The 26308-nt window shown below is 46.5% G+C and overlaps 1 protein-coding gene across 1 annotated transcript in view; it reads right to left on the bottom strand.

The window, feature by feature from the left end:
• Positions 1-8466, bottom strand: part of Lmx1a (LIM homeobox transcription factor 1 alpha) — a 144277-nt gene extending 135811 nt beyond the window's left edge. The window contains exons 1-4 of the mRNA XM_051147796.1: positions 8252-8466; positions 7964-8118; positions 7411-7507; positions 5088-5274 (exon numbers count right to left, since the gene is read on the bottom strand). Of these exons, the coding sequence (XP_051003753.1) occupies positions 5088-5274; positions 7411-7486 (263 nt within the window). The 5' untranslated portion in view covers positions 7487-7507; positions 7964-8118; positions 8252-8466. The remainder of the gene's footprint in view (positions 1-5087; positions 5275-7410; positions 7508-7963; positions 8119-8251) is intronic.
• Between the last annotated feature and the right edge of the window lie 17842 nt (positions 8467-26308).

Below are 26308 nucleotides of genomic sequence, written 5' to 3'. Positions count from 1 at the left end.
GCCCCTAGCCATGCTCACCCCCCCGTGTCCCAACTCCCAAAACACTACACATGTCTACTCTAAGTAATTTCAATTTTTTTAAGTCTAAGATTCCAAGCAAGTCTTATCCACGGACCAATACACATAAAGGAGAAAACAGCTCTAAGCAAGAAACATATTCGCCTTCTAAAATTAAAACAGAGAAAGAGAGAGGAGTCCGTTGCATAAACATAAACCATGACCATGGACTATGCTGCCTGTGAGCTAAGCCTCTACAATTGAATGCAGACAAAAATTACTACCTAGCTGTGTTTGATTTTCATATTCCTTAAATGCTATTGTTCCAGGAGCCAGGCCAAGAAAAAGTAAAGTAGAGCAGCACTCTAACCGTACATCTGTAATTTCATCTTCTGGTTCCTCTTATGAAGAACCACGTGCCCAAATAATGACACAGTAATAATAATCATAATAACAGAAAAATGCTAATTCCTCCACACACCCCTCCTGCACCACCTTGACAGGATGCACCATGCTTTCATTATCAGTCCTAACGCAGAGGATGCCCGGATGCCCTAAGTCTTTCTCACCTGGGGCTGACAAGTCTCAGGCTAAAGAAAAGAGACAAAGAATACTGTCAGTGGGGTGACATCTACTTTCCCCATGTCTGTCCCTTTCTCTGGACAAACAACTGGTCTACTCTAAAAGGCAGAGAAGAAAACCTGAGCAGATCTTCAGAGGAAGCGCTTGCTTCCCCAAGCTGCAATCTGCTGGCATGTGTGGCGTTAGCAAGCTGTGGCAACAGCACTGATGACAACCATGCTACCCCCACCGTGCTCCCAGGATGTCCAAAACAATCCAAGTAATAATGATAAACTTCATATGTGAGGAAAGAAGGCCTGGCCTGACCCACGAGCCACCAGGCACATGAAAGAAGCAATATAAATTTGATTTAAAAGTGGGACGCTATCCAGAAGGCTCAACTATCTATCACATTGCCACGTTTCTGTGGTCCCACAGTCTTGTCTCTCTGACTGAAGCATGGCTACAGTGCTTGTTTGGAACCAGTTCAGGGAAAACTCTGAGCTAGCCAGATCACAGAAGGCTCTCTGAAATAGGGAACAGCAGTTACATAAATAGAAGTCTTCCAGGCAGAAAAATATTTTGGTTGTCTGCTAACTTTCAGGAATGATGAAGCAGATTGAACCATTGACCCAATCTCTACACCGACGCCGCCGCCTTCAGTGGCCTACGTCACTTCCATTTGCTCAGTGTTGTCTTTTCATACAACCAGTTGCTTATCTTTGATGACATCATAAGCAACAAGCGACACTCCCTCACACATGCCCTCCATGACACACGTGTGCCCAGTACTTGATTTCTGGGTGTTCGTAAATCACCACTCTACACTCTGGCCTTGAATGCTTATTTGTTTTGGATAACTGAAAAATAAAGTATTCCTAAGGGTCTCATAGCAGATGAGGCCGGTACTTCATTAAAACATCCTGGGGTTTCAAATGAACAACCTTGTCTAAGGTGCCACTATCAATCCGTTTCTTTGATTGGAAAAAAAAAAAAAAAAGCAGTTGATGCTTCACATGGTGAAAGTGAAAACAGCTTAGTTGACAGAACGGAACTTTGGCTTTTTAAATAACTTGCACTGAAGTGGTGCTTTGACAATTTCATACGTGGATCAAGTGATTCTGGTTACTGTCAGCACCTCCCCTCCCCAGTCTCCTTCCTAACTCCTATTATCCACACCCCCCCCACACACACACACCAGGGATAAATAAGTAATAATTCAAAAGCAAACTCAGAATTTCCCAATATCCAGAAATGCGTACAAATGACTGAAATAAATGTGATAACCTTTGCTGCTAAAACTGTGTTCATGGCTGTCACCAGAGAGTGAACATCAGCTACATATTCTTTCATTTCAACATGTAGAAACTGCACATGAACTTTACATATTTGGGGGGAGGGTCAACATATTGTCTGATATTCCCTTTTCTATCAAATACTCCATAAATTGCCACCATTGCTATCTTGGCCTCTAACTCACATTCTATTTTCCCTCTCCATTCCATTTACTTTGTCTGGGACCTTAGCTTTGGAGAAACACATGCGCGCATACACACACACACACACACACACAGACACACACACACACACACACACACACACAGACACATGAGAGAGAGAGAGAGAGAGAGAGAGAGAGAGAGAGAGAGAGAGAGAGAGAGATTTCCCTCTTGCAATAAAGAGGGAAAGTGCTTTCTGCGAGTTTCCTAACTATTGCCCCGAATTGAGCTACCCTCCAGGATAACCATGTGATGTGGCCATTCCAGAGAGCCTAGGGTCCATACCTAGTCCTATATAACTGGAGGAAGTTTTTCAAGTAACCCTTGCTAGTCCAGGTAAAACCTGCCAAGCTAGAAACCTCCTGCAGTCAGGCTCCAAGACTTTTCTAATTGTTCTTTCTTCATCACAACCAAGATTTTACATATAGAAGTTGCAAAAAAAAAAAAAAAAAAGCCTGTTGAATAAAGGATTTTTCCCCCCCCTGAGCCCAACTTGAAGAAGGAAAAAAAAAAAAGAAAAGAAGAGAAAGAAATCATTGCTTCACTTTTTCCTACAGCGAGTGTCCTAATACCATTAAGAGTATCGAGTACATCAAAACCCTGACTTGTTGAGTGGAGAAGAGGATTGAGACAGGGAATAGAGAAGAGATGGAATTTAAGGGATGAATAAATGAATCGAAAACAGCCACTGACAGGCTGAGCAGACTGACTCTGAGAATGTGCCCAGAGCTAAAGAGTCCAAGCAAACCGATTTTGGATATCCCTGTGTCTGTAAATATTTTTAAATTTAAAAAAGAAAAGCCTTCACTGTCACACTAACACCTCTTTGAACGGTGTAGCTCACACCCTCTATAAGATCTTGATTCTGGCCAACAGCTGGTGAGTTGATCCCTGCAATTTTCTCTTCGCAGAAATAGCTTTGTGAGGGGAGACTGGACCCTCTCAGCTAATAAGCCCAAAAACCTCACCAAACCTGGAGGGCTGAAATGGAAGGGATATTGTTCTGTTAAGTACTTTACAGCAACTGTTTCCTCTCCTCTTGACACAGCCTGACTTCCTTAAAGAAGATTTGACTGGCCAGACAGCTGTGTTGACCCTCGCGCCTTCTTTGATTCATGATTTTTTCTTTTCTAACAAACAGAATGGAAAAATCACAACCCAAATCCTTCCCTAAGCTCCCATACTTCTGCGTTTGCTAGTATTGTGCCTGAAGGATGTGGACCTTTCTCTAATCTATAAGCAGAAAGATAAAGATTGGGCCCACACAATACCAAAACCTTTCCATGAAAAGCAAGAGAGAGAGAGGGAGAAAAAAAAAGCGAGCAGTCACCAGGCTTTGTCTACTTGAAGTTGTATAGACCAAATCCGTTTAATTACCTAAAAATCACACTTTTTTACTCAGACTCTCCAGGCCTACAAGCAAGCAAGGCAGCAAAGACACTGACTTTTTTTTTTTTTTTCCCAAAAACTGTTTACCATAAAGATCAGGGAAATTTTTCGCTTCTTTGCCGATTTGTCTATTATCTGACTCAGGTAAATTTAAGCTTTTTTTTTTTTTTTTTTTTTAGTTCTGAAAAAAAAGTAAAGCATTTCTGAAACAACAGAAAGCCCTAGTGTTCTTGCCACATGGGGGTAAAAGTCGAGCATTTTATGTATAGCAAAGGAGTACTGAGTAGCAGAGAGGGGTGTTCTGGCGGTGGTGGTGGTGGTGGTGGTGGTGGTGGTGGTGACGACCACGATGACAACGACAACTAGGTCCAACTCGGTCTATTTTTCAGTAAGTCTGATAGCCCAGACAATATGGGAACAAGAAACCTCTGTTCTTCCTCGTGTTTTTTGTTGTGATAGCCAGATCTCTCTTGCACACCCTTTTCACTGTCAGTCTTAGTGAAATTATAGCAGCTACGTTTCACACACACCGACCTTCCTCTGACTCTCTCTGCATAGTGGATGCCTTCTTCTGTACACCAGTGAAAGCGGCTGCGTTTCCTCCGTGAACATACGCACGAAGCACGCGCACACAGACAGAGTCAACATACACAATTCCTGGTGCACAAAACCAGAGAGCTCTAAGCCACTTTTCTTTCCTTTTAGCCCGCTACGATCCCAGGAACCCAATGTCCCTATGAATTGACCGATTTTGCAAGGCAAAGCGGGTTTTCTCTCCTAACTGCGGAGGGCTCCTCCTGGCCTGTCCTACCCACACCACAGTCCCTGCGGCATTTTAGAATTCCAGATTGGAAAAGAACCTCTCTCTTCATTACCTGCTTCCCAGTTCTGCCAGATGCCAATCAAACCTGCTGCGCATCAGACAACTTCCCTAATCTAGAACTGAGTGGAGCCGCTGCAAGGAGCTTTAGGTCCGACCCCTCTGGCCTACCAACCCCTCGGGCTCCCCCCCCCCCCACAGCCCCCTACACTTGCCCGCTTCGTAGAAAATCTGAGGAGGGAATGACTGGAGGCGCAAAGCAACAGTGTGCTGCAGTAAAGCCATTTCCAAACCTGATTTGCCCAAACCTGAGCAAGAAATGTACCCAGGGGACAGAAACCAAACCACCTTACTACTAGGCACAAACCCCTGACCGGCGCAAATACTTAAGATGGACCGGAAAGGGGTTGCTGGTCACTAGTATTCAGCCGGGCTTCCCGGTGAACCCAGAACTAAGCTTGAAGATGTCCCCGGGCCCATAGAAAGTGATCTCTGGGAATGCCTGGTCTCTGGTTTAAGGAACTTGGAATAATTTAAAAAGAAGAAGAAGAAGAAGAAGAAGAAGAAGAAGAAGAAGAAGAAGAAGAAGAAGAAGAAGAAGAAGAAGAAGAAGAAGAAGAAGAAGAAGAAGAAGAAGAAGAAGAAAACGACGACGACGACGACGACTCTCGGGCCCAGACTGCGCGTGCCGAACGCGGGTACGCGAGATTTACATGTCTTTCCTGCTGGCGTCTCTAGTGTCTTGCAGAAAGACGAAGGGGTGACGGAGGATATATTCCCCCCACGCATACTCATGATGCGCGTGAGACACAGGCACTTACTTCTCGTAGTGGTACTTGCAGTAAAGCTTCTTGTCTCGGTAGAAGCAGGTGGTCTCCAGGGGCTCTTTGCAGGACGCGCACTGCACGCACTGCTCATGCCAGAAGCTGTCGTTGAGTCGCAGCAGAAACCTGTCCGAGATGACCCGCTGACATCCCTCGCAGACAGACTTGGGGCTCACCGCTCTGCCTACAGCAGCAACAGACGGTTTTGCCGGTGAGCTACAATGGGAAGCCAACGCCGCCAAACCCGCCCTGGATCGAATCAGACCCACAGATTTACCCCGGGGGCCATGAACCTTCAGGAAAGCTCCCTTGATGATCAGATTAGAAAAAAATCAAACCAAGTGCCAATAATAAACAAACTAATAAACAAAGACTAAGTAGTAAGGCATAAGCTCTAACGAGGGAGGGAGTTGAGGTCAATAAATGGTCTTAATTATTACACAGCCCCAGATCCATTACGAGCATTCACTTATCCTGTAAAATTAGATCACATATAAATTTGTGCTCCCAGGACTCTCAAGTCGCCATTAATCAACATTAAATCGCTCTGTCTGTGTCCTTTGACTACTTTTAAATGATCAATAATAATTTGGTTGCAACTGTGTTCTATTTTTAAAAGAAAAATTAACATTTTGTTTTCTTCATAAAAGTCTGTAGGTGCAGGGAAAAAAAGTCCTCAAGCAAGCTCAGTACAGTTCAAACTGAATCCCTCTTACATTTTGTTTGGCGTGCAAACTGCAGGTGGCTTTTTACAATTAGGAAATATCAAGACAGGGAAAAATAATAGCCGAGCACAGAGATCCTGAGAGTATTAGATGTCCGGCGCTCAGACGCGCTGCTTGGAGCGACAAACCTCTTAGCGCGGGCAGACAATCTTCTCTGCCCTATTCCTTGACCTTTTTGACTTTTTCCCTCTGGATCTTGTTCGAGTGAGGACCTGCTTCCCTGCCCAACATGCACACTGGACAGAGGGAGGAATATTTAACCGCTTTTGTTGACACTTTTCACAACCTTTTAACGAAGCCCTTGTCCCACAAGAACACTCGTGTCCGTGATGTCCCGAAGGACTGATCCTTCTCCATACCACAACTACATTAATCTTACTTTCTGCTTTGGGGAGCAGATGTCAGCTTGTAAGCCGGATGGGTCGGTTTACGGGACGGGAAGATAGTAAAGAGAACTGGGGAAAGACGTGGTCCTTCTCAATTGTAATTTTCTGGTTTCCTGGTCTCAGCATCCCAGGCCACCATCCCGGTGTCAGAGAGAGCGTGGGTTGCGCTGCGAACGGAACCAAATCCGGTGCACCAGTGCACACACGCTCTGACCGGCGACTTCTTGGATCCTGACAATTTAGAAAGTGTGTGTGTGTGGAGTGGGGTTGAAGTAAGGGAGTGCGGGCTTCTTGATTTCGTTTCCTCTGGACTGTTGGGTTGGGGTGAGCGGTTTCAATGGTTTCTACTATTGAAAAATTTCAACCCAGTCTGTTAGTTCTAGAGAAAGGGAGCCGGGTTTAAATGACAAAAATCTCTCCTGCAGAAAGAGGAGAGAAAAAAAGAAGGCAGAGAGAAAGAAAACAAAAACAAACAAACAAAAAAAAAAAAAAACCACCTTTTCTCTGAACTTGAAAACCCCCAAAAGCACAGTTGAGACACTGCCAAAACAAGGACTCTGGAAGACCCAGGGGTGTGACTCTTCTGAACCCCTCTATTCTCTCCTCCTCCGCAGCGGCGGGATTGAGGGTGGAGGGATACCAAGCTTGCAGAACTGGGCTCTGGCTTCAGTTAATTAAAGACCAGGCGAGGGCCCCGCTGCGCAAGCTAATCCCAGCGCAGCGCTGCCCACCAGCCCGGAAAAGCCTCCCGGCCATGCCCAATACTAAAACTGGGGCTGTAGTTGGTAGAGGAAGCGAAGAAGTTGGGCGCTCTGGGCCTCGGACCTCTAATACTCGGCCACAGGCCTCTAAGAAATTGGTGGCATTTATGAGCCGTCGATCAGGTCCGTGATTAAAAATCCAGCCCTGGGTATTATTAATCACTTGCCACTCAAACGCCTATGAACGTGCTCGCCCGCCCCTCAAGGCTTTGGGGAATTCGATGTTGAGCTCCTGAGGCCTGAGGAGGCTTGCTGGTTGTATTTGGGTAGGGACGACTCAAAAAGACTGGTGGGCATGGAAAGGCAGAAAGTGGGCGCTGCTGAGTGCATGAAGAGGGTGCTAGCCCGATCGCTTAGCTGAGTACCAGAGCTGATCAGCTACCACCCCGGACCTCCCGGTCTGGCAGCAGGGGGTGATGAGCCAGAGCGCAGAGCGTTGAACACTTACCCAGCAAAGAGGAGAAGGAGGCCGAGGTCTCAATCGCACTTTGAAAGCTCTCCTCCATCTTCAGGCCGTCCAACATGTTCGGTTGAGACTGGAGGACCTGTAGAGCGGAGAAAGGGTTGAGTCTAGCTTCCTTGCCTGCTAGGACTCCGCGCCTTCAGTTGCCACACTCCTGGGGAAGGACAGAAGGAGTGTCCAGGGCAACAAGAGTGAACCTAGAGGGTAGAGTCCAGCTGAGGGAAATGCGGGGTGGGAGGAGAGAGAAGAGCCACTGACGGATCTGATTTCACTCGAAGTCAACGCGTTGTGTACTTAGGCCTCCGCCCCCTAAATGCGTTCTCTAACCCCCACCCCCACCTCTGTCCCCAGGTTTCCCATTCCAAGACCGACTCCGCCCCATCCTATACTGTGTCCCCCTAGGGACCCCTCTACTGGAACTACGCTACTGCGTGGGCTGGGTGGAGGTGCGCCTGCTCTGAGAGCCAGGACCAAGCATGCGGGACCAAACAGGTCCCATCCATACCCAGTAGCCCGGCCACTCAGTTTCGACCCTCACCTGTCTTGGTTTGAAGAGAGGCAGAGTAAGGGACCAGGAGACTGTCCCGTCAGCTTCCGTACTCCTGGCGCTGCGCTCTGCTTGGGGGCGCTCGGGAGTGGGCGTGAGGGGCGCGCGGGGAGGTCTTCCCGCCGGTCGGCCAGTGCCGGGAACGTCTGCAGGAGCAAAGGAGTCGCCTCGGGGAGGAGCCGCGACTGGCCGGGCTCACTCTTGGATGCATTTCAAATCAACTTTCAGAAACACGCCCGCCCGAGCCGAAGCCTTAGGAACCCCCGCAGCCTTCCTTACCTGATGGGCAAGCTCGCAACCAGCGTCCGGAGCGGCGCCAAGTTGCCAAGAGGCTAGGGCTTTGGAGGAGGAAGGGGGCGTCCCCGAGACTGCAGCCCGAGCAGCCGCCGGGACTCAGGCGCGCCCGGGAGAGACCGGGAGCGAACGCGGGCCCCGGAGTCTGCTCCTCAGCGCGCCAGAGTCGAGCCGAGGCCCCGGCCACAAGCCGCCAGCCTTCTCGGCCGTCCCGCCCAGCCACGCAGCTCTGCAGCCGGGAAGGGGAGGCCTGGCTGCTTCTCCAAGGCCGGCGGAGAAATCCGAGGCCCGGGGTCTTGGGTGCAAAGTCCGCCTTGCTTACTCCGAGGCGGCTCTGGGCGGCTTCTGACAGCGGCCGCTGGCTGCGTGCGCTACCCGGGGAGGGGGTGGGGTGCGCAGGGCGGGGACCTGGGAGCGCGTCCCGTGGCGGGGCCCGCGGTGCTCGGTTTCCCGGCTTGGCTGCGCGGCCCACCGCGAGGCTGCAGCCTGGTGCTCCAGTCTGCTGCCCGGACGTCCCGGGCGCGCCAAACTTTTCCTCCTCTCCACGTGGAACTGTTGCTCTGGGGGAGCTGAGCCGGAGTCTCGGCAGAGGTCCGTGCCACCTAGATAGTGCGCGCAGGCGGGATGGTGATCCGGTTGCTCTCGGATCTGCACCGTAAGTGATGACTAACTTCTGTCAGTCCTCACCTGGAGGCCCCGGGAAGCGCCTAGAGCCAATCTCCCACCCCAAACCCCTCAGACTTTCATCCACCCACCGGCTCCTGCAATTTACAACTTTGTTTAGGCTTAAAACTCAGCTCGACGTTTCTGACCGAAACCGCTTGACTGCTGGGAAAGAAAATAATTGGACCCATGGCCAAACCTTGAATCAGGCTCCCTCTATCCCATCCTGCCGGCTGGACACTAGACTAGAAGTCAGCCAAGTGGACTTTTCTTAGAAAAAAAGTTCCTGGGGGCAGTTTTTAATTTCCTATGATTCATAACGTTCGATTGCAGCGACAGCCCTTCAGCCTCTCTAGAGGCAGGAGCAGGGTCTTGCTCCTCTATTCCAAGAAGAGCCTGGGGCCAAGTGACTCAATAAATACATCATTCGGTTGGCTAACATTTTATCGACCATTAATTTCGTGCCAATATTGGTTCCATAGTCAACTCATCTAATCGTTGCCATTTAAGGTGGGGACAGTTGTGGCCTTAACTTTCTGGTCGCCCTAAGGAAATGGGGGCACCCTCGCACGTGAAATTCCAGCCTGGCCTCCTGAACACCGTTGGAAGGTCCAATTCTATGGAATCCTTCAGGTCACCGTCATTTCTACACTGAGAGGAAAAGAGTGGCAGTTATCCTGCACTGTAGCATAGTCAACCAGGGCAGGGGAGATGCCACGTCAGTAAGGATTCCCTAATGCCTTCACCAAGGAAAAGATCTTTTCCTGAACTTAAAGAAATTGGGCAAGCTCCGCTGTGCTTAGGAGCACACACACACACACACACACACACACACACACACACACACACACACACACACACACACGCCCCGCCCATGACCATCCTGAGTGTTTTCAATCCACAACCACAAGCCAAACACAGAATATGACTTCAGAGGAAGAAAGGAAAAGGGCAAAGAATTTAATACCTCATATTAGAATGCTGCTTTAAACTTTTTAGGGGGTTTCTATATACGTGGTTTTGCTTGATCTTTACAACAAACCTGCGAGAAAGGCAGAACAAATAATTTTATCTATTGTCCTAGACAAATCTTTGGGGCTTAATAAAGCCAGGGGATTTCTCTACTGTTGCTCAGGTGGCTAATGTCGTGTCTCCTAACATTTGATCTGGGTCCTATCTGTTATCCAGATAGAACAGGATTTTTTAAAAAAGGAAAAAGATAAATTGCGAGTATTCCTGGGATAATATATAAGATAGAAATTTTTTTTTTTTTTTTTTTTTTTATTCTTGTTACATCTCAATGTTTATCCCATCCCTTGTATCCTCCCATTCCTCCCCATAAGATAGAAATTTGTTAAGAAAAAAAGAGCAGAGCAAATACAACCACGAGAAATATAATTTTAAGTGCTCACCTGAGTTTTTGTTTAACTAAAAGTCTCGAGTTTATGAAACCTATATAGTTAGTGAGTAAGGGTGTTTTGTTCTTTTTAGCGAATATCCAGAAAATGAATAGACAGTCCTTCCATCTGAGTCTTTCCAGTGGTTCTGGCATCAGGGAGAAAGCCTGTTGAATGTGGAGCACCCACGTTTGTGGTGTGAATGTCTTTTTTCCAATTGGTTTGGGCATTTCAGATAATGACCATGTCTGGCAACCCCATTGTAAGCCCTAACGCTCTTACTACAGAGCCAGGCACATAAATGTGATTAGCAAATAGTGTTGACTTGGCTGAGGGATAGGTGGACCTCTTGCTGTGGCCTGAAGCCTTCCAGGGAAGGGTCCTTAAGCAAAAAGTCTCAGTCCTTAGTGGCTTTTAAAAATACATTCACAATATATGTTTATCATAGCCATCCTCACTTCCCCTCGTCCAACTCCTCCCAGACCTCCCCAATGCATCATCTTGTGTTCTTTTCTTTTCACTTTTTAATGCAGCCTACTGAGTCTAATCAGTGCTGTCAGTGTGTGCATGCCTGTAGGGCCATCCCCAGGAGCAAGGGAAACCCACCAGTGGCCGCACTCCCAAAGGAAAAGAATTCTCCCATTCCAAGTCTGCCAATAGTTTCCCAGCCTTGAACTTAGACTGGACTGATCTTGCGTAGGTCTTGTGCAAGTAAAATAACTGCTTTGAGTCCATGAGAGCATCAGCCATGTCGAACGCAGAAGACAACATTTCACAGTGCTCCTCCTCACCTGCCAGCTCTTACATTAGTTAAACCTCTTCTTCCATGATGCTCCCTATACACCGAGCCTTGATGAGCGGGGTGGGGGGGTTGGGGGGAGGGGAGCTTGATATAGATGTCCCATATAGGTCTGAGCATACACAGTAATGCAGTCAGTCATTCATTTTAAGCACTTGAGCTACTTATGAGTCTGCATTTATTGCTACCAACTGTGAACCTTCTCCAACCAAGGTTGATAGCAGCATCGATTGATGGCTATAAACATGAATGCTCAGAAGACAGTTTGGCAACATAAATGCATGTGTGTGCGTGTGTGTCTGTGTGTGTGTGTGTGTGTGTGTGCGCGCGCGCGCGCATGCACGTGCGCGGTCCCCTTCAAGGGCCTATGGCCTCCAAGGCCATGGACTCTTGACCAGGGAGGCTTACAGTATCAGGCAAGAATTCCCTCCTGTGGAGAAGGCTTCAAATCCAATTAGAAAGAGGTTGGTTACCCTGGTAACACCCATGTTGCACCAGTGGGCACACCTGGCCAGGCAGATCAGTATTTTATGTACGAGTCCCTTTTGCACATCGTGTCAGGAGCATTTGTAGTTATTGGTGTTCTTGATGCTAACCGCCTAACTAGGGTGAGATGGAATTTACTTAAAAAGTGCTTTGGTCTGCATTTATTGAATGGCTAGCAATACTACACGCTTTTTCCCCCCTGGACATTTTTGCTTCTTTTGAGTATTCTTTGTTTACTTCTGTAAACGTATTTTCTTAGAGGACATTCTCTGGCTAGACAAATCTCCTAGTAGAGGGAGGGGACACTAATCTACCCATAAGACCCCCCAAAATTCACTCTGCCTACAACATGCGCCTGGATAAAGATAGAACAGGTAGAGCAGAGACTGAGGGAACATTCAACCAATGCCTGGACCAAGCCAAGACCCACCCCATGGGAGAGAACCAACCCCTGACACTATTGAAGACACTGTGCTATGCTTGCAGACAGGAGCCTAGCAGAGCTGTCCTCTGAGAGGCTCCACCAAGCAGTGGATCGAAACAGATGCTGGGACCCACAGCCAAACATTGGGCAATATGTAGAGAGTTTTGTGGAAAAGAGGCAGAAAGGAGAAAAGGACCTGGAGGTGACAGGAGCTCCACAAGAAGACCAACAGAGCCAACTAACCAGGGCCCAGAGGGGCCTGTGGAGACTGAAGCACCAACCAAGGACCATGCACGGACTGGACCTAGGGCCCCTACAAAGATGTAGGCAATGGGCAGCTCAGGCTTCATGTGGATCCTGTAGTCAGGGGGATGGGGCCTGACTCTGCCATGTTGTCAGCCTTTTGATCACTTCCCCTTGTCGGGGCAGCTTTGCAAGGCATAAGGGGAGAGGAAGTGCTCAATCCTGGTGTGACTTGATGGTCTGTGGTGGATGGGAAGGGGAGGCTCCCCTTTTCTGAGGAATAAGGGAGAGGGAGAGGAAGGGAGGGTGGGACTGGGAGGTGAGAAGTGATGATCAAGATATAAAGTAAATAAATGAGTAAACAAACAAAATAAGGAAATATATTTTAGGTATCACTGGGGAAAAAAGTTTTTTTTAATCGTGTCTGTCTGTCTGTCTGTCTGTCTGTCTGTCTGAAGATCTACCAGTGCCTGGAGGGCAGAAGAGGGGTCAGATTCCTTGGAGCTGGAGTTTGTGAGCTGCCTAGTGTGGGTGCCAGGAAACCTGCCTCTCTAGTTCTGTAGCCCACTTTTAAAATTGAATTATTTTTTGATGATTGTGGGTTTTGTTTGCTTGCTTTTTTTTTTACTCTTTAGATGCTCTAGACACTAATTCTCTGTGTGATCTATAGGTTGCAAAGATTTTTCTCCCATCACATATTACAGTTTCTTTTGCTGTGCAGAAGCTTTTTGGTTGCCAGTTGGTCCCTTTACTTCCTATGTTGTTGGAGTCCTATTCAGAAAGTCTCTACCTATGTTTTTATGTTAAAGTGGACTCTCTACTGTCTCATCCGGCCATTTTGGAGTGCCAGGTCTTTCTTATGATGGGGCCCTTAATCCTTTTTGAGTTGAGTTATGAAGGGGAGAGATCGAGGTCTAGCTTCTTTCTTCTGCCTTTGGATGTGCAGATTTCTCAACACCATTTGTTGGAGATGCTGTCCTTTTCCCAATACATATTTGTGGCATTTTGTCAAGAATCAAGTAGCTGTAGCTATATGAACTTTCATCTGGGTTCTCCAGTCTACTATTCTGTTGCTCTATGTCTGGTTTTATGCCAGTACCACACTGTTTTTGTTACTATGGCTCTGCAATATAACTTGAACTCAGGTATAGTATAATTCTGCTGTAACCTTTGTATTCAGGGTTGCTTTGGCTATCCTTAGTAGTTTGTGGTTCCGTATAAGTTTTAAGTTTTTTCTATATCCATGAGAAATGTCTTTAAAGTTTTATTGGGATTGCATTCAATCTGTAGATTGCTTTTGTTAGGACAGTTCTATGGGCAAAAACTTCAATATTTAGACAGCAACATCTTTCTCAGTATCTTAAAGTTTTCATTGCATAGGTCTTTTGGTTCCTTGCTTAGGTGTAGTCCTAAGGATTTTAAGGTTTTTGCATGTGATTATTATGAATTGGGTTGATTCCCTGATTTTTTTCCAACGTGTTTGTTACCAGTATATAGAAAGGCTGCCAATTTTGTGTATTAATTTTGCATCCTGTCATTTGCTGATGAAATTGTTTCCCAGCTCTAAGAGTTTTTGGTAGAATCTAATGGGTCTCTTATGTATAGAGTCATGTCATCTACAAATAAGAATACTTTGAATTCTTTTGCCTTAGCTCTGCCTAAGACTTCAAGCACTCTATTGAGGAGGAGAGAGGGTGAGCACTCTTGTCTTCATGATCTTAGCGGGAATGCTTTGAGTTTTTCTACATTTATTGTGATGTTGGCTACAGGTTTGTCACACATACACACACACACACACACACACACACACACACACACACACACACTATGTGTGTATATATCTCACTTTCTTGAGGTATTCCTCCTCAATCCCTAACCTCTCCATGACTTTAATCACAAAGGACACTGGATTTTGTTGTTGAAAGCTTTTTCTGTATCTATTGAGATATTCATGTGATTTCTGTCTTTGAGTCCATTTATATAATGCATTGCATTTATTGATTTATGCATGTTGAACCATCCCTGACATCTGGAATGAAGCCAACTTAGTGATGATGAACGATCTTTCTGATGTGATCTTGAATTGCCAGTATTTTATTGAAGACTTTGCATCTATGTTCGTCTGGGAGATAGGCCTGTAGTTTTATTCTTGTTGTTTTGTCCCTATCTGATTTAGATGTCAGGGGTAAAACACTCTCAGAAGAAGAGTTTCAAAGCATTCTTTCTTCTACTTTATGCAATAATTTGAGTAGTATTGATCTTAGTTCCCCTTTGGAGGTTTGGAAGAATTTTGAAGTGAGTTTATCTGGTTCTAGAATTTTTTTTTAGGTTGTGAGACTTTTCATTACTGTTTCCATCTAGTTGTTGTTTATATTCTGTTTGAGTTATTTAATTTGTTTAATTCTAGTAGATCATATGCATCTAGTCCACTTCTTTTACATGTTCTAAGTTATAAGAATATAGATTTTAAAGTATGTCCTTATAATTTTCTAAATGTTATTGGTTATCTATTATAATGTCTACTGTTTGCCTCTAATTTGATAGTCTATTTCTTTTAGTTATTTTAGCCAAGGTTTTGTGACTCTTTTGATTTCTTAACATTTTATTTTATGTGTGTTAATGCTTTGCCTGTACTCGTGTCTGTGCACTATAAGCATTCCTGGTGCCTGTGGACACCAGAGGAAAGTGTCAGATCCCCCTGGTACTAGAGTCTCAGACAATTGTGAGCTGCTATGTGAGTGTTGGGGATTGAACCTACGTCCTCTGGAAGAATAGCAAGTGCTCTTAACTGCTTAATCATCTCTCCAGTCCCAAGATTGATCAATCTGCTCATTTTTTTTTTCAAATAAACCAACTCTTCATTTCATTAATTCTTTGTATTGTTTTGTTCATTCTTGATTCATTTATTTCTGTCTTATTCTTAATTACTTCACACCATCTACTTGGTTGGAGGGTTGCTTTCCCAAGGCCTTAAGGTGAACCATTAAAACTATTTATTTGAATCCTCTGTTGTTGTTGCTGTTGCTGTTGCTGTTTTGGTTTGTTTATTTGTTTTGGTATTTGGGGCTATAAACTCTCTTTTTAGAACTGCCCCCATTGTATCCCACAGATTTTGGTGTGTTGCATTCTCATTTTTATTCTATTCTAGAAGATGTTACATTTCTTTTTCATTGAGCTATTCATTGTAGAATAGTGTGCTTTTAAATCTCTGTTAGTGTGTGTGCTTTCTGGAGTTTCTCTTGTTGTTGATGTCTAGTATTTTATGATGTAGCCAGATATAATATAAAGTGTTATTTTATATTTTCTGTATTTGTTGGGGCCTGCTTTGTGTCTTCCCAACATGTGACCTACTTTGGAGACAGCTGAGTGAGCTGCTGACAAAAATGTAAACTCTTCATTGTTGGGTGAAATGCTCTGTAGCCGGCTGGCTGTTGGGTCCATTTGAACACTTAACTTAGTGTTTCTTTGTTTACTTTTTTTTCTTCATGGATTCTCTATTGGACGTAGTAGGCTATTGAAGACTCCCACTGTTGCTATATTAGGGTGACTATGTGGCCTGTGTTTAATATTTTCTTGGATTGTTCCCTTTGATAATCTTTCTTCTTTATCTCTTATGATTAGTTTTAAATCTATGCTCACTGCACCTGGGAAACTAAGGCAGGAGAATTGCGAGTTCCAGGCCAGCCAGGGCTACATATAATGGAACCCTGACTTTAAAGGTAGGGTGCAGGAGATATCTTTGCTTGGTTTTCTCTCTTTTATGAATAATTTGGCCTCTCCAAGTACTACTTCATAACTGTAACTTTGCTACTGTTATGAATTGTAGGTATCTGTGTTTTCTGATGGTCTTAAATCACCCCTGTGAAAGGGTTGTTTAACACCCCCAAAGGGGTTTCGACCCACAGGTTGAGGACCACTTCTCTGAGGAATACCATACATCCAAACCATCAAAAGGTCCTTGCTGAGTTGGTCTGGAAGCCACCCTCCCTGGAGGAAGGCAGGAAAATGCTACTGAACAGGAGCTCACCACAGGGCTGCGCAAGGACATCACAACCCAAGGAGACTTCTGCACATGGGACAGTCCCCTGAGGCTGTTCTTTCACACATTCTGTCTTCATTCAGGCAGCAGTTTGCAGATGAGGTGAGGCATGCAGACCCACTGTGGGGTCACCTCTTCTACAACAGAAAACAGAAACTAACATGTCAGACTCAGATGGGCCTGGGTTCAGCTGGTAAAGGGCTTGTCAAAGCCAGACCGGGTGGACACACTCATAATCTCAGCACTGGGGAGGCAATGCTGAGAGGATCCTTGAGACACAGTTCCAAGGTATCCCACCCTAATTAGTGACCGCCCCTCAGCCAATAAGAGATCCTGTTTCACAAATAAAACAAAACAAAACAAAACAAAAAACAAACAAAAAACCAAAGTAGACATCTCTTACAAAAAAATGACACCTGAATTGGCCTCTGCCTTTCACACATGTGTACACAGGCACACATGTGCACCTAGGCACCTATGAACACACACACACACACACACACACACACACACACACACGAATATCAGATTCAGAAATCACACAGCAAGGCCAAGCTTTAGAAAAAGGAGGGAGCAGCCAGAGACCAGTGTTTGGTGGGAGGGAAAAAGAGAGGGAGAGGGCAGAATGTCCATCCAGCGGTAGAGTAGAGATGACAAAGACACACTTTTTTATTTTCTTTTTTCTCACTCTCATTTCTGTATTTTATTAAAGAAATCACAAAGGGGGAAGAAATTGTGTTATTTGTTAAGAAATGCCAAAATTCATTTTAAACCACAGGAAAATAAGCAGAAACACTGCTGCCTACCGGAGACTGTGAGGTCGGGGCTACACACGGTCTGCACACTCCCCACTGAATCTCTTGGCGCCGAGCTAACATTCAAATCTCTTAATTGAGCTGGGCCATCAAGTGCAACAGCTCTTTCGGGGGGTGAGAGGAGGCATTTCAACCCAGCCTCTGCAACAGGTGGGAGGTCAGGTGATGTCTATATAACTTGCTCCAGGATCATCAGTGAGGTCCCTCTCCGGCGAGCAAGGACAGCTCCAGGGGAGAAAGAAGCTGCACCAGGCTCAGGGCAGAATCAACTTCATGCCACCTTCTCTGCCTGCTGCACCGTGAGCCCCTTTGTGAAAAGCACCCTGGTCAGACCCACCTGTGTGTCACACATTGAAGGGACCGTGCTATACCACCTGCACATTTGTTCCATGCATGAAGAATGCCATGTAGCTGTGGTCTACACTATGGTACAATAATGTTCCAGAATTATCATGAGTGAGCTGTGGAAACTGAGAGGCCTCAGTGCTCAACCAGCCTGGACATTTCTGATCCGTTCCACCTCTCCGTATTCTTGTCTCTTCTTTAGAATAAGACAGTAGTTGAGATCGTGGAATGGCGAGTGTGGTCAGCTCCTACCCCACCCCCACCCCGTGCCTCCCCCTTGCCTACCCATACACATGGGGATGTAACTTTTGAAGGAAGTTGGCTCTTCATCTTGCCTCTTAAGTATCAGCAGAAACTCTGCCCTTGTTCAGAGTCTGTGTGTCAAAGGACAGCAGCCGTCACTGTCACTGTACTCTTCTGCTACTGTGATAGAACGCTGTGACCAGTGCAGCGTATGGAAGGAAGAGTTTATCTTGACATACGGTTTCAGAGCGCAAGTCCACACAGTGGGAAGACATGGCAGCTGGCAGCTGGAGTCAGCCACACAGAGGAATCGGGGAGAGCAATTTGAAGTGGGGCAGTTATGAGCTCCAAAAGCTCATGCCCTGTGACGTACTTCCTCCAGCTAGGCTCTACTTCCTAAAGGGGCATTTCTCATTCAGAACGCCACCCTACGTGATTGAGGCATGTTGGTGCTGTGATCAGACTGTGTTCTATGGCTGAGAGGGTGACAGGGCATCACAATAAAGGCGATGGGCTGTGGCGTTGGAATGACTGTGGGCTGGTCTTTGACATTTACAAACATTTTAGGAAAGTTCCCTAACCTTAGGGAGCCTCTGTTTCCACATTTGATAAATGAGGAGTGTGTGTGTGTGTGTGTGTGTGTGTGTGTGTGTATGTGTGTGTGTGTGTGTGTGAAATAATACATATGAAAGGACTAACAAGTGCATGGCAGGGAATCAATGCACTTCACTTGCTATTGTTATCTCATCCCTTTGGACGATAAGCTCCTGAAAGACTGTTTTGTTGAAATCTGAAGGTCTGGTGCTGAGCACATGTATGTGTGAACCTCGCATTAAAGTGAGTGACAACAGCCATCAGCTCTAAGGTTCACATAGATCGCAGCTGCAGGGTCAAAGCACAAATTGCAATCAATTATCTCCTTGTTTAATCCCATGTCCAATATCACATCCTGATAGTGCAGGCTTCCTCCATGAGGCTCTCACTTGCAAGCTCCAGCACATCCTACATTTGCCACTCATGTGTGACACTTCACACTACACAGAGAGACTTGGAAATAACCAGAAGAAGGCAGAGCACACGGAGTGACTGGGCGGAGTCAGCACGGGAGGGGGGTGGAATCCACAAGGAGGCATGGTCTGGGTGGGGTCAGCACAGGGGGATCCACAAGGAGGTGTGGTCTGCTATCAACTACCACATCTTAGCTGCTATGCAACAAATGTGTCATCAAGTCAGGAAGAGATCTCTGCATGTTGCGGTGCTGGTACAAACTTTCCCTTAGTGGGGCGTCCAGTGATAGGAGACAGTGGTTAATATAGTTTGGATCTGGGTTGGTCCATTGAAGTTCATGTTCCTTAGCCTGCGGCACAATTAGGAGGCAGTAGAATTCTAAAGACGTGGGGCCTGGGGGAGATAGGTCAGAGGTAAAATGCTTGCTCATCAGCGTGAGGACAAGTTCAATCCTCAGGACCCAATAGAAGAGCAGAGCACAGCAGTGTTCATTTGTAATCCCAGTGCCAAGGACACAGAGACAGGCACATCCCTGGCCAAGTAACCTAGCCCATTCAGTGAGTGTCAGTCCAATGAGAAAGCCTGTCTCAAAAAAGCAAGGTGGGTTATAGCGGAGAGATGACACCAAGGGTGGCCTTTGACCTTCACAGGCACGCACACATGTGTGTGAGAGCATACAGACACATAAATACACACACACACAAATACACATGCACACACATGGATGCAAGAGCATACACACACACACACACAGCATTTAGTGGGAGGCCTTAAGGTTATTGGGGGTAGCTGAGTTCTGGAGGAGCATTAGGAGAGCTCAGCCCCTTCATTTTTCTTTCTTTTCTGAGCCACGAGGCATTTTTGGCTTTGCTTGTGCTGCTGCTGTGGTGTACTGCCTCATCAGAGGGCTGAAAGCAACAGGTGACTGATCATGAACAGGAACGCAAAGACTGAGTCAAAACATGCCATCACCTTCACACACAGCCCATGTCATGCATTATAATGATGGGAACCCAGCTGACCCAGCAGCTAAGAACAAGCCTCCAGGCCTCCAGGACACGGGCAACAAGTGTAAATGAGTTCTACATGGAGACAGCCCCTGCCGCCCCTACCCCCACCCCACCAGTCAGGAGACATCAGTTTCTTCTGGATAATTTCAGAAAGCATGGACCTGCACACATCACACCCACCGATATGTTAAGCTACAGTGGGAAGACGGGCTGTGCCATAGATAAACTGTCAATCGGCTTATTTAATTCACCTCTCTCAGTTTCCAAACAGGATCCGAGGTGGTATATAAACATTATCAATATTAAAATGGACTTTTAAAATTAAAATTATATACTAGAAACAGAAAAGCAAATCATCACCCCAAGAGCGTAACCTGAAGCTGATATTTGAATAAAGGCTGGCTGCTAAATATCACTCTGTGCGACAAGGTGAAACAGGAAAATGTAAAGAAAGCCATACAAAACTGTCACAGTCACATCGAATGGTGCGTGCACTACGTTTCTGTCTCTAGGTGGCTTTGACAGACCCATCTATAATAAAAGAATGGGAAATATGTGACTTGGAGCAGTGGGGACGTGTTTTGAATAGGCTTACTTTAGTGACTGCATCTCACCTCTTCTAAAAAGACGTAGTAAAACCAAACTAACAGTATGGGCAACAGATTAATAAACTAGAGCTACAGAATCAAGGGCAAGGTAAACAGGTACCATGGATATGTTTTTACTTTTGGCGGGAAAGAACCAAGGTGACATGACATTAACACAGTTCTAAGTACACAGTTGGCAACTGTCATGTATGAGTGTTAGTGTAAACAAATGAATACTGTAACTAAGAGTCAAACTTGTCTCTGAGCTCCTTAGTAACTAGGGAAAAGGGGAGATATCTAGTTTGTAGATACATGTATGCCAGAATTGAAGCTGTGACTGTACTTGCTTAAGAAACAGAAAAGGAAGAGTATACACTGTTTTTCAGTCCCAACTGGGTAGAAAATGAATCACATTGAAACTTCATCCAGTCTTCAGGAGAACTTGTATAAAATGCATAGTTCATGCATGAACATATTAAAAACATTATTTTAAAAATAAAGGTAGCAATGGCGATGTGCCTTGGAGAGTAGATTGCCTAACTAAACATAACCCTGGACATGGAGAAGCATGCCTATAAACAAGGCATGAGGTGGAGGTGGGTGGGTCAGAAGTGTAAGACCGTCCTTGGCTACACAGTGAGTTCCAGACCAGCCTGGAATGCATGAGACTCTCTTTATTTATTTATTTTTTTAATTCCTTGCAGCGTTTGAAATATCATTTCTTCCTTTCTTCTCCCATCCTTAATTTATCCACAACCTTTGAACCTTGAATTTCAAAGGGGAGGAAATTGTCAGGAGGATGGTGAGGGTGAGGGCATCCCAGGGGGATGGCATGGCTGAGCCAAGACAGGGCAGGAAGCTAAGGAGAGCAGTACGGCCTCTGGGAATACAAGGAGCAGGGTGGCCAGCCTCTCAGTTTATTCCTCTGTAGACAGCAAGAAGCCTTTGGAAGCTTCGGATAGGGAAGGTTACATAATCAGGAATAGAGTCTGTGATTACATGTCCAGTGACAATGAAGCTGTCTTCAAAAGTAGACAAAAATGGGAGGTAGAAGAGACAACTTACTGCACTTGAATAAACAAGAAATCCTAAGCTTGTACCAGCGCAGAGACAGCAGAAACTGGCATTGAAGTGAGCAGAATGTAGGAACTTCTAGAAATCAAATCAACCAATGTTCTGCCTCTGTTTAGCTATGAGGTGAGAACTGGGGCTGGGGCGGGCAGAAATAGGAGCAGCAGGGCAGAGTGCAGCGAGGAGCTTGGTGGCTTTCCCAAGTGTTTGCACATCTATTATCTCATTGATTTCACATGTGAGCAGAGGGAGACCCACCCTGGATGTCAGCAGAAAACCACTCTGGTCCATCCTGCCAAATTCCAGCCATCCTCCAGGCAGTGAGCACCCGCCCTGCAGGTGTCTTGCCTGCTACTGTTTGCTGCAGGAAGCCCCAGGCTTCATCAGGTCATGACCACCTGATCCTGCTCCCTGTAAGACAGCAGCCAGCCCAGCTAAAGGCTGGATTGTGCAGATGCTTGGTCTGATACACTGGCCAGCAGAGGAGTTGGGTGTGGCCCAGAGTTGAGCTGGACCTCCCACATCTGGGCAGGGGGATGGGACCAAGGCCATCAGAGGGCTTTAGCATCTCATCTTCACACTGACTCATTTCCAGGCATGGGCACTGGCCTCACCCCAGACTGAGCCGGCTCCCCTGAGCCACAGGGTAGATGCAATTTCTCACCTCCTTACACTGCTGGGTGTTTGTGAGTCCACTGGCCTGCTTGGCTGAGCCTGCTTTGGATTCCATCCCATAACAAGAAGCTCTAGTCACAGGACCTAGCACACAGCTAGGCTTGCCTTCCCCTTCACAGACCAGGGGCTCCACCAGCTTTCTGGGCAGGATTATGAGACTGTAATACGGGCCGTGATACCAGCATGTCCCAAGGCAAGTCCAGAATTCCAGACATGGATCGCTAGCCTCATATCCGTTCTCTTCCATCCCACTCAATACCGGGCACTCAGAGTTCAGCCTCACCAGTTAGGGGCCCCTGCCACTTCCTGGACACAACCCAGTGCTTGGGTGCAGGTGGCGCCTTTGTCCATCTTTTTTCTGTACCCAACGACTTTCAAACGGGTCATCCACACTACACCTCTTCTGTACCTGCCCCTTCCCAGGCTCCTCAGCAAGTCTCTCCCACAGTATCACCAGCCAATTTTACATCTTTCGCTGGAAAACGTACATGTATGTCTTGGGATGTCTGTTGCCGTTAACCCTGCAGAGTGGGCAGGAGAAGGAGAAAGGCAAACTGTGATGCGCAAACCACGGGGACAAACAGGATATAGGGTAGCTTCCTGCCAGTTGCCTCCCTGCCTTCTCCAGCATGTACCACATCAGCTCCTGGAGGACCTAAGAAACCTTAGAGAGTTTCTCTGTACATCTAAGGAAACACAAATACACCACCTTCACTCCTGTAACCCAAACAATAACAGCATCCTAAACAACAAAAAAATAAAATAATCACAAAAGGCTATTAAACCCCTCAAATCCCCCATTAGCATACTCTCTCCACTTATCTATCCCCACTTGTGGGTTTAATGGAAATTATAACAAAGATATGTCTGTGTTACTGCATTTCTGGTAAATCGTGTAAAAGCTTACATTTTTGTTACACCAGCCCTGTGTGCAGGGCATGTGGTGATACAATCCTTACCCATTACAGATTTGGTGCCTCTTGTTAGTGAGGAGGCAGCGGCAACACGGTGAGCCGCAAACCTCTTACCTCTTAGAACCAAGGGACACGTTAACACGAGGACAAGGTTCTCTGCGCACCAAGGAGAAGTGCAAACCTCAGAGTAGAGTTCCTCTCACAGTTGCCCAAAACAGCCAGCAGGGAATAGAGACCCAGTCAGCCCCACCTTGGGGACCCATTGAGACAGTTCCTGAGGGGACACACAAGCAGTTTCCTAGGATGCAGTGAGGGAGCATAGGCACTGACGGACCCTCACAGCTTGCCGTAGCACAACTTGATGGCTTACCTATGAAAGGGAGGTCCTTCATCTGAGCTCTAGGGATTATAGTCCTCGCCCCAGACCAGCCTTTTGCCTTCGTCCCTGCAAACTGAGGATGGAACTTATATTTTAAAGTGACTGTCAAGAGTCAAAATGAAGATAATAATATTTTCTGATGTGTGAAAATTATCTAGCATTTAAAAATCAGCATCCCAGGTAGAGTTTAGTGGAGAGTGTGATCATAATCTTTCAGTTAATTACTCTTCAGCCTAAAATATCTACTCTCTGGTCCTTCTTTTTGCTGTGTGTGTATGTGTGTGTCTGTGTGTGTTTGTGTGTGTGTGTCTGTGTCTGTGTGTGTATGTGTACACGCTTAGGGAGTGTGCATGTGGGTACAATCGCACATTCTGTGCTTGCAGAAGACAGGCTGACACTGGCTTCTTCTTCTATCACTCTCCACTGTATATTTGAGGCAGAGTCTCTCGCTGAGTCCGGAGCTCACTGTTGCAGCTAGGCTGGCTGGCAATCCCAGGGTTTTCCCCATCTCCACTCCCCCATGCTGGAGGTACAGATACAAATTGTCATGTCTGGCTTAGGGATCTAGTCTCCAACTTTTATGCTTGCGCAGTATTGGGTCATCTCACAAGACTATGGTCTCTAACAGGAAAACAAAACAAAACAAAAACTCTTTGCTTTAAAGATTCCAAAATGCCGCAATGGGTTTATCTCTTCAGTTTCAGGTATCTGTAATTGTCCAGAGGGTCTCAGTAGTGAGAGTCTTTCATTCTTCTGAAAGAGGCATGACAGCTTCTTTGGGTCATGGACCAATGCTGAGATCTCCTTCCCCTCCATCAGAGTCTCACATTAACCTTTCTGGCCTGTCATTCCCAGAGTCAAGACAACAGACGCCTGTCTACAGCACTAAGCTACCCTCCTGCATAACCACAGGTGACCACAAGAGGGCAGCGCTGTCCTGCTCTCACTTCACTGACAGCTTTTCCAGCCCTGGAAGTCCAAGTGCTCTGTAGCCTATGCGGAGTCTTCTCTAATTAGATGGCAGCGAAGGGGCCATCTTACTCTACAGAAGCCCACATAAATCTATTGCTCCCGTCCAGCCAGGTGGTTTATCTTCAAATCTGTTGTTTATCTGTGTGACATCCACGTGCACGCGCGCTCACATACACCACATATGCATGAATATTGCTTGAGTCCCCCTCGCTCCTTTGCTCACCCCCAACCCCATTCCTGCAAGTCCCATCACATTGTACCAATCTTCAAACTTTCATTTCTGAACCTGTCATTCTTCTATCATCTGCTCTGAGGGCCTGGGGTTCTGAGAACTTCATCTGTGCTTTGCCAGCTGGCTCCGTGGATGGAGAAGGGAGGCATTTGTCTCTTCTTCCAAGTGTGCTTCTTTAGACCTCTTTTCTACCCAGTAGCTCTTCTTCATCCTGCAGGGCCCAGCGATGCCTTTCCATCCTGCTATACTCAGCGACACGTCTTCATCCCAGAAGCAGCAACCACTTCCCCTGCCTGCAGCTGAACCTTCGCCTCCCCCAGTACTTGGCAGAGCAAGCTCCAGGCCCACCTCAGATACACATGACTTGGTTGGAAGTCCAGGTCATCCCCTTTATGAATCTAATCCTCACAATTCCAACTTGGCCTCTATCCCCAGAGGCATTCGGGCTACTCTCATTGCTACCCAGCTGTGTTGGCCCGTTTTTCTCTAACTGTAATGAATACCTGAGATCAATCATTTCACAGAAAGAAAATGGTTATTTTGACCTAGAATTTGGAAGGTGCTGGCCCATGGCCAAATCACCATGTTGCTTTGGGCCCTCGTGTTTGATGGAGGCATGCTGTGGTGAGAGGCTGCTGTGGAGTAGAGGGACTCACCTCTCCAGAGAAAGACCAGGAGGCCCAGGGGCCCCTCTCAAGGACATACTTCTAACAATCTAGGGACTCCCACCAAGCTGCACCTTCTAAAGTTTCTACCATTCCCCAAAGCATGAAGCTGGGGGTGGGGGTGAGGGCACAATTCTTTAACACTGGACCTTCAAGAGTCATTTACCAACTGAACTATAGTTTAGTTTCCCCCATGCACATGTTACATCTAAGTAGCTACTCTTTGCTAAACTCTCCCTGTCTGACTAACCAAGGAGAGCATGTTTCCTAAATGGAATCTGACAGAGAAACATCCTACCATCTAAAACGAATGAGAGAGTTAATTGGAATTATTAGCTCATAGACACTCTGGCAGCCTGTGAGAAATGCCAGCTGTAGAAAGGCACTAGGTTTTGGACTGACTGACTAAGAGGCACTGTCTTATATCTGAAGACATCCTGGGTCCATCTGACCCTAGCCTTCCGCCTGACAACAAGATAGTATTGTGGGGTAGTGGAGAGTGCAGGGTAGGTAGCTGGCAGTCTCCCTCTCTGACACTTATTCTTGTTTCTTTCTTACCCAAACCCAGTATCCAGACCAAGAAAGGCAGAAAAGTAAAGGTGACCCAGGCCCCACAAACGCCTGTTGAGCAGGAGGCCAGTTCACTGATCTTTTGGGAATTGTGTCTGGTCTGGAGAACAGCCCTAGCTATTTCGGATATTGGCTCTTTCAAGGCAGCACCATAAGTGGAGGAAAAGAGACCATCCCATCTGAGGAGACGTAGGCACAGAAGTGAACTCCATAGCAGCTCCTGATTCTGAAAGAATGGAGAAAGAAGTCTATGAGAGAGTGTTCCGTGGGTGGGGGATGGGGGGTGGGGGGGCAGGCCTCGGGAGAAAGGCACTCTGTAACCTCAGACCAAGCTGGACACTGAAAACCAACAGCTTTGTTCTCTGCTCTCTTTCAAAGAGCCATTGATTGAAATGACAAACCCCAGCAGGTCATGGCACTGGGGACCCCAAACCCCTCCCTCAGGTGTCTCATTCAGTTGCACAGTCCCTAGGTACTCCACAGAAATTCCTGACAGTGAAGTCTT

Source organism: Acomys russatus, chromosome 6, assembly GCF_903995435.1.
Source record: "Acomys russatus chromosome 6, mAcoRus1.1, whole genome shotgun sequence".
Classification (NCBI taxonomy): domain Eukaryota; kingdom Metazoa; phylum Chordata; class Mammalia; order Rodentia; family Muridae; genus Acomys; species Acomys russatus.
The sequence above is the reverse complement of the archived record's forward strand: the minus strand, read 5'-3'. Positions and strand labels throughout refer to the sequence as shown.